The 14,925-nt window shown below is 45.7% G+C and overlaps 1 protein-coding gene across 2 annotated transcripts in view; it reads left to right on the forward strand.

The window, feature by feature from the left end:
* The first annotated feature begins 1,291 nt into the window (after window positions 1-1,291).
* The window catches only part of LOC147103075 (mitogen-activated protein kinase kinase kinase 5), a 201,153-nt gene continuing 187,519 nt past the window's right edge, over window positions 1,292-14,925 (forward strand). The window contains exon 1 of one of the 2 annotated variants that reach the window (XM_085962370.1): window positions 1,292-1,771. In XM_085962370.1, coding sequence (XP_085818496.1) covers window positions 1,405-1,771 — 367 coding nt within the window. In that variant the 5' untranslated portion in view covers window positions 1,292-1,404. The remainder of the gene's footprint in view (window positions 1,772-14,925) is intronic. The other variant, XM_085962369.1, reaches the window with a different exon arrangement.

The raw sequence follows: 14,925 nt of genomic DNA on the forward strand, positions 1-14,925 counted from the left end.
ATTGGGTGATTGGGTGAAGGTTTGGGTCGATGGGATGGTGTGGGGTGAAGGGTTGATTGGGTGAAGGTTTGGGTCGATGGGATGGTTTCGGGTGATTGGGTGATTGGGTGAAGGTTTGGGTCGATGGGATGGTGTGGGGTGAAGGGTTGATTGGGTGAAGGTTTGGGTCGATGGGATGGTTTGGGGTGATTGGGTGATTGGGTGAAGGTTTGGGTCGATGGGATGGTGTGGGGTGAAGGGTTGATTGGGTGAAGGTTTGGGTCGATGGGATGATAAAGGGGTGAAAGGTTGATTGGGTGAGGGTTTGGGTTGATGGGATGGTTTGGGGTGAAGGGTTGATTGGGTGAAGGTTTGGATCGATGGGATGGTGTGGGGTGAAGGGTTGATTGGGTGAAGGTTTGGATCGATGGGATGGTGTGGGGTGAAGGGTTGATTGGGTGAAGGTTTGGGTCGATGGGATGGTTTGGGGTGAAGGGTTGATTGGGTGAGGGTTTGGGTCGATGGGATGGTTTGGGGTGAAGGTTGGGTCGATGGGATGGTTTGGGGTGAAGGTTTGGGGTGAAGGGTTGATTGGGTGAAGGTTTGGGTCGATGGGATGGTTTGGGGTGAAGGTTTGGGTCGATGGGATGGTTTGGGGTGAAGGTTTGGGTCGATGGGATGGTTTGGGGTGAAGGTTTGGGTCGATGGGATGGTTTGGGGTGAAGGTTTGGGTCGATGGGATGGTTTGGGGTGAAGGGTTGATTGGGTGAAGGTTTGGGTCGATGGGATGGTTTGGGGTGAAGGTTTGGGTCGATGGGATGGTTTGGGGTGAAGGTTTGGGTCGATGGGATGGTTTGGGGTGAAGGTTTGGGTCGATGGGATGGTTTGGGGTGAAGGTTTGGGTCGATGGGATGGTTTGGGGTGAAGGTTTGGGTCGATGGGATGGTTTGGGGTGAAGGTTTGTGACGATGGGATGGTTTGGGGTGAAGGTTTGGGTCGATGGGATGGTTTGGGGTGAAGGTTTGTGTCGATGGGATGGTTTGGGGTGAAGGTTTGGGTCGATGGGATGGTTTGGGGTGAAGGTTTGGGTCGATGGGATGGTTTGGGGTGAAGGTTTGGGTCGATGGGATGGTTTGGGGTGAAGGTTTGGGTCGATGGGATGGTTTGGGGTGAAGGTTTGGGTCGATGGGATGGTTTGGGGTGAAGGTTTGGGTCGATGGGATGGTTTGCTGGTGAGACTGAGCCGGTGGCAGGTCCCCTTGCCTTTCTCAGCTCGGACGGGAGGCGGTGCAAGAGCCGCGCCCGGGACGGTGCGGAGTCCCTGCCGTGGGCGAGGAAGGGAAAGCGCAGAGTCTGGGCGGAGCGGAAAGTTGTGCCGTCTAATTGTGGCAGAAGAAGTTTCTTGGCGAAGGTGGTGGGGAAGAGATGAGCGGCTCGGCTCGGCTGGGCGGCGAGCAGGGGGGCTCCAGCCACCGGGCCAGCAGTGCCAGCAGCGGCGGAGCTCCGGAGTGCCCGGGCGGCGAGCCGCGCTCCGTGTCCGCCGGCAGCTACTGGCAGGACCCGCTGGCCATCGACATCAGCCGCAGCGCCGTGCCGGCTCCCAAGGTCCGCAGCAGGGCGGTCAAGGCCGTGTATGTGGTCAACGAGACGGCGAGCCCGCAGTCCGAGGGCAGCCTGTCGCTCCGCTGCCTCCGGGAGGCTTGTGAAGATGCCCACGCCGTCCTGGAGACCGTACCCTTCGGCAGGCTGGTGCTGGGAGAGACTAGTACCCTGGACAGCTTCTACAACGCAGGTGAGCCACCCCTCCAATCCTCCACCCCATCCCACCCCTTACCCCTCTATCCCCTACCCTTTACCCCCACCCCTCTACCCCCTATCCCACCCCTTACCCCTCTATCCCCTACCCTTTACCCCCCACCCCTCTACCCTCATCCCACCCCTTACCCCTGTATCCCCTATCCCACCCTTACCCCTCTATCCCCTACCACCTATCCTACATCTTACCCCTCTATCCCCTACCCTTTACCCCTCTCTACCCCACCCCTCTACCCTCACCCCTCTACCCCCTATCCCACCCCTTACCCCTCTATCCCCTACCCTTTACCCCCCACCCCTCTACCCTCATCCCACCCCCCTCTACCCTCATCCCACCCCTTACCCCTGTATCCCCTATCCCACCCTTACCCCTCTATCCCCTATCCCACCCTTACCCCTCTATCCCCTACCCCCTATCCCACCCCTTACCCCTCTATCCCCTACCCTTTACCCCCCTCTACCCCCTACCCTTTACCCCCCTACCCCCTTACCTCTCTACCCCCACCCCTCTACCCCTTACCTCTCTATCCCTTACCCCAAACTGCTGTACCCCTCACCATTTACCCCATTACCCCCTACCCCTAACCCCTCTACCCCATATCCTTCTAACCCCACCCCTTACCCCTCTCTGCTCCTTATCTCTCTACCCCCTATTTCCCACCTACCACTTACCCCCTACCCCTTACCGCTCTACCCCCTTTCTCACCCACCCACTGCCCAACTCCTACCCCATCCCTTACCACTTCCCCCCTACCCCAATCCCCTGTAGAATAAAGTGATACCATTGCACAACATATTTGTACAAAAATTAGCAGATTTTTGTGGTATTGTTTATACTTAGCTGTAGGAACGGATCAGAGATAAAAAGAAAGACTTGCATTTATATAGCGCCTTTCACGACCTCAGCAAATCCCAAATCGCTTTTAAGCCAATTAAGTACTTTGTTTTGAGGTGTGTTTTTTGATGCTGATTGAGGGATAAATATTGGCCAGGACACTGGGGAAGAACTCTCATGCTCTTCTTCGAAATAGTGCCGTGGGACATTTTACGTCCACCTGAGAGAGCGGACGGGGCCTCGGTTTAACGTCTCATCCAAAAGAAGGCACCTCCAACAATGCACCACTCCCTCCGCACTGCATTGAAGTGTCAGTCTAGTTTCTGTGCTCTGGAGTAGAACTTAAACCTGCAACCTTCTGACTCCATGGTGAGAGTGCGACCCACTGAGCCAAGGCTGACCAAGAGGAGGTAATGCACATTTTTGCTGGAAGAATTTGGAAAGAAGCTTGTGAGTGATCTACTCAGAAGCAGTGACGTATTATTTAATTGGTTTCTGGAAAATAAATAGAATTTTCTTCACCCATTGCCGGTAGATAAAGAAATAAATTTGTTCTCGTCACAAATTGTAATTGCATACACAAATATCTGTTCAAGTGACATGGCAAGAAGAGCAGCTCGGGGTACAAAGACAGCTTTGGACCATTTGACAATTGCTTTTTCCATTGGATTTGCATAAGGGATGGGCAAAGTGGTAATGTGCTCAATTCATAGAATGATACAGCATAGAGGGGGTCCATTCGGCCCATTGTGCCTGTGCCGGCTCTTTGAAAGAGCTCTCCAATTAGTCCCACTCACCCCTGCTCTTTCCCCATAGCCCTGCAAATTTTTCCTTTTCAAGTATTTATCCAATTCCCTTTGAAAGTTATTATTGAATCTGCTTCCACCACCCTTTTAGGCAGTGCGTTTCAGATCACAATAACTCGCTACATAAAAAAACATTCTCCTCATCTCCCCTCTGGTTCTTTTGCAATTGCTGATCAGACTGAGAGAGTATGTAGGGAGACACACGTACCTAAACCCATGCTGGAACTAACACCCAAACCAGACAACCATTCCTGACAGTGACTGTCAGGAGAGTGACTGTGGAGGGCCACGAGTCTGTACCTGGAACATTAGATAAACACACAGCTGATTCAATAAACAGAAAATGCATAAACAGCCCTTTGCGTACACACCATTTATCCCGTCACAAATCACCTCACAGAAAGTTTAAACGGTCATGCTTTATTTTTTTATTACATTTTTATATTTTTTTAAACTGGCAACTAAAAATAGTTTCTCTGTAATCATCCTGTTGATCATTATTTTTTAAAATTCCTTAACTAAACTTTTCAGTTGAGTGAGTCCAATATGGTGAATGGAATTTCATGAATATCTTGAGCAATGTGATTGATTCACCTTTATTAGTAACTTTGGCTGTTTGCTAATTGGCTGTTTCCATTGAAATTTATGTACAGGTTGAGCGTCCCAAATCCGGAGTTCCGGAATCCGGACTCCGGGACGATTGGTGGCAGGGGTCCGGAATCCGTAAAATGTTCTGGAATCCGGACACCCTGAGAGAGGCTTACCAAAAACTGGAAATAGTGCAACCTGGGCCCGGGCATTTCCGGACTTCGGACATCAGAAACACATTCCAGAGTCTGGAAAAACCCCAAAACCGGCTCGGCCTCGGTCCTGAGGTTGCCGGATTCAGGACGCTCAACCTGTACTTGCTTTGGAACAGCACATAAGAACATAAGAAGTAGGAGCAGGAGTAGGCCATATGGCCTCTCGGGCCTGCTCCGCCATTCAATAGGATCATGGCTGATCCGAACCTAGACGCACGTCCACTTCCCTGCCCACTTCCCATAACCCTTAATTCCCTTATCAGCTAGGAAACTGTCTATCTCCGTTTTAAATTTACTTAATGTCGCAGCTTCCACAGCTCTCTGAGGTAGCAAATTCCATAGATTTACTACCCTCTGAGTGAAGAAGTTTCTCCTCATCTCAGTTTTGAAATGGCAGCCCCTTATTCTAAGATTATGCCCCCTAGTTCTAGTCTCACCCATCAGTGGAAACATCCTCCCTGCATCCACCCGATCAAGCCCCCTCACAATCTTATATGTTTCGATAAGATCGCCTCTCATTCTTCTGAATTCCAATGAGTAGAGGCCCAACCTACTCAACCTTTCCTCATAAGTCAACCCCCTCATCTCCAGAATCAACCGAGTGAACCTTCTCTGAACTGCCTCGAGAGCAAGTATATCTTTTCTTAAATATAGAAACCAAAACTGTACGCAGTATTCCAGGTGTAGCCTCACCAGTACTCTGTATAACTGAAGCAAGACTTCCCTGCTTTTATACTCCATCCCCCTTGCAATAAAAGCCAAGATTCCATTGGCCTTCCTGATCACCTGCTGTACCTGCATACTAACCTTCTGTGTTTCATGCACCAGGACCCCCAGATCCCTTTGTACTGTAGCACTTTGCAGTTTCTTTCCATTTAGATAATAACTTGCTCTTTGATTTTTTCTGCCAAAGTGCATAACCTCACACTTTCCAACATTATATTCCATCTGCCAAATTTCTGCCCACCCTCTTAGCCTGTCTATGTCCTTTTGCAGGTTTTTTATGTCCTCCTCACTCACTGCTTTCCCTCCCATCTTTGTATCGTCGACAAACTTGGATACGTTGCACTTGGTCCCCTCCTCCAAATCGTTAATATAGATTGTAAAGAGTTGGGGTCCCAGCACTGACCCCTGCGGAACACCACTAGTCACTGATTGCCAACCCGAGAATGAACCATTTATGCCAACTCTCTGTTTTCTGTTAGATAGCCAATCTTCTACCCATGCCAGTATATTACCCCCAATCCTGTGATTTTTTATTTTGTGCAGTAATCTTTTGTGTGGCACCTTGTCAAATGCTTTCCCTTCCTAATCAGTTGTGATTTATTGCTATTTTATGAATACTATAAATGTGGACTCGTCAAGCCTGTATGTAGCACATACATTTACATCAGTCGCACAGTGTGACGCCCGAGTGTGACATTGAAGCATGATTCAGGTAATGTAATGGACAAAGCACATGCTCGTTGCAACATTTTACGTACCCACACGGGTACAGATCTGCCGTGGCGATGATCACAGCAAGTCAGATGATGCTTTACTTTAGAAGGACAGGAATGTTGGGTCATGTAAGGTGGAGCTTTGCCCCTTTAAGGCCGCAAAGTCTAATTGTTAAGTAAAAATAGGCTCAAAGGTCATTCAGAGTGTAATTGTTGTTTAATCGGTTTGAGATGGGAATATGCTTGTCAGTTTGAGCCTGCAGTGCAGAAGGACCTAGTATTTTAAGACTGTTTTCTCCTTGTCAGAGCCAAGGATGAAACATCCGGGTTTCTTTATCTTTTTAAGTATGATTGCTAAGATTATTTTTGAAGTTAGAGGGTACAGATATTGTGACACCTGTGTTAATAAGTATTTTGTGTTGGTGGAGGAGTTTGTCAGCATACCCAAAACCATCCCAAATGACTGGTTTTCTTTCTCTTCGTTTGTACAGATTGTTGATTTTTATATGTTAATTAGCTGCAAGAAATGTGCTAAAGTTTGTACTGTTCTATGCATATAAAACTTGAGACAATTGGGTGCATGCATGATGCGTACTTTGCATGCCAAGTGTGACGGGAAGTGTGACATTGAATGCTGTGGAAAGGTAATCTATGCGCATATGCCGGCCCAGAAATTCAGGTCCCAACGCGTGAGTACGCACGGGGTACTCACGCGTGGACGCGATGGAAGTGCCGGTTTCTTGCATGCACTGCGCATGCGCAGGAAACCGGCACTTCCGTTCCCCTGAACGAAGGGGTTCAGAGGTCGAATGCGTGCGCGGGAGAGGCTGCGCGTGCGCTTTGAACTTACGTTTTTTTTACAGGTTTTTCCGTGAGGGTAAGTCTTTAGATTTTAGAAATGTAAAAACCAGGCATAAGGCCTACATTTTAAAAGGTAAGTGGTCAATTAATTAAAATTAAAATATTTTTTTCACAGGTTTATTATTTTTAAATACTTTAAAGCAAGTTAAGTTTATTTTTAGCCCTGTTTTTTTATAAAATTATTTTTTTCAAAAATTTATCTTATTGTTTTAAATAGTTATTTAATGTAATTTATAGTTTATTTAAAAAGTGTGATGATTTTTAAAAATTTATTTGAAGGTTTATTACTATTTTGGGGCCGGAGTATTCATAAGTTTAGACAGGTCTTCCTGTCAATCTTATGAATGGGCTTTTCCCTCCTCCGATTGGCTGCCCATAGCTCACGTGATCCCAGGGGACGCATCGCACTAACTACGCCCCTGGGACACGCAAGCACAGCGCGCCGGCAGCCGGGCCAGGCCCCAGAGCGGAATTCCACGGGAGCCCAGAGCTCAACTGCCGGCGCGCAAGGTAAGTGCAGGTCGGGGGCTTGCACCCGCGGGAAGCCCCCGAGCCGAATTTCTAGGCCGCCATTTTTATTATATTACAGGAGGCATAGCTCATGATAAATCAAATGATATGCTGTTTTATGCGGACCATGTTACGCCGTGTATTATTCTGCTGCTAAGGGAGTCTCTTTCCCTTTTAAGGTCATAAATTCTAATTGCAGTTAAGTAAGTATTGGGTGGAGTTTGAGTTTAATTGCTGTTTAGGTGTTGGGTCACAACCTTACCTCTTTTTTTTAAGCAAGCTTACTGAGAGGTTACAGACATTCTCGGTCTAGTGTCAAATAACTGGCTTTGTTTTTTAAGTCTGATTGCTAAGCTCAGTCAGGCACAGACACGTTTGGTCCTGTGCCTTTGTTTATTCAAACCTTTTAAAAATGTAACATTTAAAGTGTGCCAGTAGCGTGATGGTCAGGAAATTCACTGATAGTAAGTTGAATGATGCAGTCTTTTTATAGGTAGAAGAGCATTAGGCCATATAATGCAGGACCTTGATTTATGATAACTGGCAAAGAACCAGAAGGGAGATGAGAAGATTTCTTTTACGCAGCAGGTTGTCACTGTTCTATGCGTATAAAACTTGAGACAATCGGGTGCATGCGTGATGCGTACTTTGCGTGCCAAATGTGATGCCCAGGGCGGACCTGGGGAAAATGGCGCCCTGGGCGAACTTGTATTTTGGAGCCATTTCTTTGAGTGTAAGTATGTAGCAGTATTAGCAAAAGTTTCAGAAATAAAGCTGTAATCTCAATTTTTTTTAAATAATTTAAATAATAAACGATATGTCATTAATAATAATATAGCTAAGCAACAAACAAACACAACATTAAATTAATCACTATACTAATAAATAACAATAACAAATAAAAAACTTTGTTCACCAAGATAATGCTTCCTTTAAGCTGTGTGGCCGCGCAGCGGTCTGGATCTCCCGCGCAGCCGCCTCACCAGCTTTTAAATGCAAAAACTGCACATGCATCAAATTTTTGAATGGGCTGCGCGGCCCAATAAAAGATTGGAGCGAACAGTGCACCAAGGTATTTTGAGCCACATCGTTCTTGATAGGCAGGATGGCCAGTGAAGATAGCCTGTCATCTCCCATGGTCGATCGCAAATATGTTTTTATGAGCTTCAACTTTGAGAAGCTTCATTCACTGCTGGCCACCGATACAGGCATGGTTAACAGGATCCGGAGTGCTATCCATGTGGACTTGCGCTTGAAACTTGAAGTTTGCTCTTGTTGAGCACAACAGTCTGCTGGAAGCAGACTTTGGAGATAGCCAAGTTCTTCGCAGAGGTTTTTTTTTACTCGTTTATGGGATGTGGGTGTCACTGGCAAGGCCAGCATTTATTGCCCATCCCTAATTGCCCTTGAGAAGGTGGTGGTGAGCCGCCGCCTTGAACCGTTGCAGTCCGTGTGGTTGACGCCGTTAATGTCAGACCATCTTGGCCACGGCACCCTGGGCGGTCACCCATGTCACCCATCTGTAAGGCCGTCCCTGGTGACGCCTGAGGTTAAATGCCTTGTATAGTGGACATTGGAGTGCGTTAGCACCTCTTACATGGTATTGCTAATGGTGTGTCGGAGGTTATGGTGTTGCAAGGGGATGCTGGGCTGAGCAAGTGGGGAGAGGTTCGTATATCCACTGAAAGATTTTGGAAAAAAGTATGTAAGTGATCTCCGAAAAAGTTAACGAATTGTACTTTTTGATTTGGTTTCTAGAAAATAAAGACATATTATTTTGCCTACCCAAGCAGCTCGGTAAATAACTCTTGTACCACAGTTATATTAATAAATCTCTGTATGTAACCTGGAGGATCTTTACTGTTCATCTGTTTAGGATATGGGTTTTTATATTGAGGACCAAGAAATATATAAAACTTAAAAAATTAATTTACTTTGCATATTTCCTTCTTTACCAAATATCTATGCAAAAGTACTCCCAAGTTACCAAAAAGATTTGATAAAATAAATGTATTTCAATTCAGGACCTTCATTCAGAATCTCCCCCAAACTTGAATAATGATACTGTCCTTTCAGAAGTTGCAAATCTTTCTGCTGCTATTTTTGAGTTCTTTCTCAGAAACAAATAAAATAAATTCAACTGTTCTAATAATTTCGATTACAAATGTTTTAAACATGGCAACATTTCAAAGTACAAGATTTCACTCCTTGTAAGGACATAAGAAATAGGAGCAGGAGTCGGCCATTTGGCCCCTCGAGCCTGCTCTGCCATTCAATAAGATCGTGACTGATCTGATCTTGGCCACAACTCCACTTTCCTGCCCACTCCCCATAACCCTTGACTCCCCTGTTTTTCAAAAATCTGTCTAACTCCACCTTGAATATATTCAATGACCCAGTCTCCACAGCTCTCTGGGGTAGAGAATTCCAAAGATTCACGACCCTCTGAGAGAAGAAATTCCTCCTCATCTCTGTTTTAAATGGGCAAATGTGCATGTAACATTCTGTATTTGCTAAATAAATATCTGCTGCTTGAATATAATAACCAACATCCTATGTTCCTATGAGACTTACTTCAGATAAGATTCCAAACTGCATGCTTTGCATTGTATTGATGATTTTCTATATAAAAGCAAAATTAAATTACCACTTTAACTGCTTGTAATAATAACTTCCCGAACCTCTGACCTATGGTGGCCCCCACCCTTAATTCCTCACTCTCCTTTTGCCTGGGAGCCTATCTTTGTGGTGGATCAGATCAGGATTTTTTCTTTCAAGCACTTAAGCTCATTATATTGTACGAATCGACACTTAATAATTGTTTGAGTGCCCTTGCAAGCCAAAAGACTTGTTTTTAGATAAAGAGCCTCGTAGTATTTTTTTTAGCTTGCCATTTACAGCCAGCAAGCACATGATAATTACCGACAATACTTTGAAAATTCAACAGCCAGTGACATTGATGAGTCAGTTCACAGCCATAGCGCGGGAATCACTGGCAGCAAAGTATTCACTGATGTCCGTTTTAATTTACTGATTTTGTGTACCCGCTGTCTATCGAGTTATTAACTGGTGCCTGCAGCTATGTTAATTTACTGATTCACTGATGCCCACAGTTGCATTAGTTTATTTAATTTGTCGTTCCCTTATTGATTTGTTGGTGCACCTGTTGCTCCTTTAATCTATTCATTTGTTGCTGTGCTCACTGCCCCATCCAGTTATTGGTTTGGTGTGTTTGCCGGTCTATGACTTTGTTAATTCATTGCTGCCGCTTCTCCGTTTAAGTTGCTGGTGCCAGATGCTGTATGATTTTATTGATTGAGTGGTGCTTGTTGCTCCATTAATTAATCGAGTCTCTTCGCCGGGAGCAAGCGGAAGCCAAGCGCAGATAGCGCAAGGAGCGCATGTCAACCCAAGCACCCCACCCACCCGCCCCTTCAACCACCGTCTGCCCCACCTGTGACAGAGACTGTAGGTCCCGCATTGGACTCATCAGTCACCTGCGAACTCATTTTTAATGTGGAAGCAAGTCATCCTCGGTTCCGAGGGACTGCCTAAGAAGAAGAAGATTAATTAATTCATTCCCTGGTGCTGACTTCGCTGTGCTGCCATGTTGGCCAGTTGTTGTCAGTGAGTGATGATGCAGGGGTAGGCGGAGTTTGGATTTCTTTCCCTCCTGTGGTGTCAAAAAAACACAAGTTGCTCCAATTGAAGTTTTTAATTTAGTTATTGTATTAGCAGTTTCTGTTGTGGAAAGTTTTGCCATTCTCAATTTTGAGAATGCGGATATAAGATTTGTCAACATAGTATAAGTTTTGACATTTGCAAAGGCAGAATAACAATATTCTATTGCTGCAAAACTATATCAAGGGGCTTGGAAGCTTTCAACAAGGCTCAAAGCACTATATGCTTACATTAATGAATCTAAAGTTTGATATCATTCCCAGTGAGAGCACAGTTAGGCTGGCCTCCCATTTTCCACCCTCCATAAACTTGAGATTATCCAAAACTCGGCCACCCGCGTCCTAACTCGCACCAAATCCCGTTCACCCATCTCCCCTGTGCTCGCTGACCTACATGGGTTCCCGGTTAAGCAGCGCCTCGTTTTCAAAATTCTCATCCTCGTTTTCAAATCCCTCCATGGCCTCGCCCCTCCCTATCTGTGTAACCTCCTCCAGTCCCACAACCCCCTCGAGATGTCTGCGCTCCTCCAATTCCAGCCTCTTGAATATCCCCGGTTTTAAGTGCTCAGCCGTGCCTTCAGCTGCCAAGGCCCTAAGCTCTGGAATTCCCTGCCTAAACCTCTCTACCTCTCTTCTCTCCTTTAAGATACTCCTTAAAACCTGCCTCTTTGACCAAGCTTTGCCCGAATATCTTCTTATGTGGCTCAGTGTCAAACTTTGCTTGCTAACGCCCCTGTGAAGTGCCTTGGGACTGTTTACTATGTTAAAGGCGCTGTATAAATACAAGTTGTTGTTAGATTTATTATTTTATTTTGTGGATTGTTAGGGAACAGGTTTCCTCATCAAACTCTTCCCGCCTCACTCCAGCGATCCTCCGGAAGGAAAGCTATGATTGGGAATCTGTTTCTCACTGGGTCAGGGTTGAGGCTAGGCCGGAATCAGAAACCCATTTTCTGCCCTCATTCAGAATGACAGGAATGCCACTCGTCTTGAAATGAAATTTAAAAAAAAATCATGGCAGTGATTTTAAATCGTACAACTTCAAATTTAAGGCTTTCATTTCAGGTTAACCCTCATTACGTCTGATGTTATACCGAAAGAAGATAGAAAGGACTTGCATTTATATAGTGCCTTTCATGACATCAGGATGTCTCAAAGCGCTTTATAGCCAATTAAGTACCTTTGAAGTGTAGTCACTGTTGTAATGTAGGCAACGTAGCAGCAAAATTGCGCACAGCAAGCTCCCACAAACAGCAGTAAGATAATCACCAGATAATCTTTTTTTTAGTGAATGTTGGTTGAGCGATAAATATTGGCCAGGACACCGGTGAGATCTTCCCTGTGCTTCTTCAAAATAGTGATCTTTTACATCCCCCTGAGAGGGTAGATAGAGCCTCGGTTTAACATCTCATCTGAAAGACGGCACCTCCAACAGTGCAGCACTCTCGGAGCACTGCCCTGGAGTGTCAGCCTAGATTATGTGCTAAAGTCTCTGGAGTGGGACTTGAACCCACAACATCCTGACTCAGAGGCCAACATGCTAACCACTGAGCCACAGCCAACACATAGTTTGATAGGCTTTAAAATTCAGTTTGTATGATATGCAAACCTGTGTGTGCAATTTTTGCACCAGTGCAGCTGCACCCAGTACTGAGCCAGGCCTATTTCCAGGTCAGGTGCACCAGAATGGCCAGCCCAGTATTTGGTGGCTACCTGGGAATGCTCCACCTCAGTCTGCTGAATGATCGGCATTTCAATACGGCTGGTATGGCCATGACCCAAAGTAAATGTATTTATTTACTTTCAATTCTAATTTTAGTGCTGCGTCTGCTCTGTGTATTCATAGGTGGTTCAATGTTAACGATTCTATGTTCAACGTGGAAAAAGTAGTTCTGCTCCTTTAATGGAGGGGGAAGGTATGCTTTAAGTGTCAAGAATCTTGAGTACTGTAAGACGTGCGAAAACTGCCCCTCGCCTCATCAAACAGTTTCCAAAGTTCAGACCCATGGAACAGACAACTGGAGACAAAGATTTCAGGATAAACTATTTACTTAAAATCAGCAAGAGGTAAGCACCGAATACAAACTGTACTCAATTCATTTACTTATTACAAGCAAGCACGCACGAATCTAAATCATTTACTTTAAGCTCAGGTGATCATAAGCAACCACATACATACTAACCCCAGTGAGAGGTCAATTCAGCGATGACTAGACGTCTGACTTTAACTGGCAACTGACCAAGTTGCCCTTGACTGCAGCTGCGAGTGGTCAATCTACAGCATCATTTATACCCCAAAACTTGGCAACTCACCCACAGAATTCATGTCCTGCACTGTGTGAATTGCGTTGTTTTCTCTCTCTCACTTTCTCTCCTTCTATCTGTTTTGACACTTAGTTAACCAAGGCCAGACATTCAGGGGTTGGGGAGAGTCGCCGCTTTCACATCGGAATGTTGTTGACTCCTGGTTCTCACAGAATTTTCAAGATCTTGGCCCAGAAATTTGGGTCGGGGGCTTCCCGCGGGTACAAGCCCCCGACCTGCACTTACCTTGCGCGCCGGCCATTGAGCTGTGGGCCCCCGTGGAATTCCGATCCTGGGCCTGCTCCAGCTGCCGGCGCACTGTGCTTGCGTGTCCCAGGGGCGCAGTTAGTTCGATGCGTCCCCTGGGATCACATGAGCCATGGCGAGCCAATCGGAGCAGGGAAATGCCCATTCATAAGTTTGACAAGAAGAGCTGTCAAAACTTAGAAATACTACAGGCCCCAAAACATCACTAAATCTTCAAATACATTTTTTAAAAATCACATTTTTTAAATAAACTATAAATTACATGAAATAACTATTTTAAACAATAATTTAAATTTTTGAAAAAAATAATTTTATTTTCTAACGGGGCTAAAAATAAACTTACCTTTCTTTAAAGTATTTTAAAATAATAAACCTGTGGAAAAAATGTTTTAATTTTAATTAATTCACCACTTACCTTGTAAAAAGCAGGCCTTACGCCTGCTTTTTAATGTCTAACTTCTGCAGACTTACCCTCCTGGGAAAACCTGTAAAAAAAACGTAAGTTCGATGCGCACGCGCAGCCTCTCCTGCACACACGTTCGACCTCTGAACCCCTGCTTTCAGGGGAACGGAAGTGTTGGTTTCCTGCGCATGCGCAGTGCGTGCAGGAAACCGGCACTTCCATTGGGTTTACGGGTGAGTACCCCGTGCGTACTCACCCGTGGAGACCCAAAGTTCTGGGTCCTTATCTTTTGGAGGAAAAAAACCAGCACATCATTTATTTTACATATGTTTTAGCCAAGCCATCTCTTGCCCTCAAAGCTTGTCAGTACATTTGGCCACTTTAGATTCAGTCAAATGATATATTCTTACATAGTCCACCCTCAAGTGTCTGAACCTGAATTTATGGTCACAGGCACTTATACGTTGTTGTCGTCCTCTTCTTTCCGGGTCTTCTGTAACCGCTTGACCAATGCTTGCTGCTTGTGGCGTCTGTTGACTCGACAAGTTATTATCAGTAAGTATAACACAATCACCAACTGAACAACGACTAAAACATGGGAGGTAATTCTTATCCAGGGGTGAACCTCGATATTCTTACCGATATCCCACCAAGATGCATCATCCCCAATCTTAGATATTTCTTTGTGCAGGTTCCGGTTTTTCTGGGCCAGGGTATAAAAGTGCTTTTGAGACTGACTAACTCATTTCATTAACTCCGCCAGGTGTTCTGGAAGAGGTGGAATGTCATCGCTGAACCGAGTCACATACTGGTGTAACTGTTCTTTTAACTCATCTTCTACAGCGATATCTACTTGCCCATGTGAATAAATGCTTAATAAAACCCGCGCCCAAGTCTTACAGGTTGGACTGGGGTAAAGCAAAAAGTTCCCGCCGCAATGGGACAAGTCAGGTTGTTACCGTACTGGTATTCCCGGTGTATGGTGGTGACACAATACTCACCTTTCCCTCGGTACGCAGATCGTACAGGGAAAAGATGTCCTGCAACTACTTCCATGGTGCAGTTCCATTCTACCCCTACCCCATCCCGCTGCTCGGGATTGGGTTGGGCTTCCTACGTTTCCCCGAGGGTTTCCTATCTGATAATGCCTTTGAATGGTTACCTGGTTCTACTTGCAAGAACCACACCCTTGGCCTGGTGGGACGATCTTTGCATTAACCCAT

This window comes from Somniosus microcephalus, chromosome 20 (genome assembly GCF_052327205.1).
Source record: "Somniosus microcephalus isolate GS21.2 chromosome 20, FLI_Smic_1.0, whole genome shotgun sequence".
Classification (NCBI taxonomy): domain Eukaryota; kingdom Metazoa; phylum Chordata; class Chondrichthyes; order Squaliformes; family Somniosidae; genus Somniosus; species Somniosus microcephalus.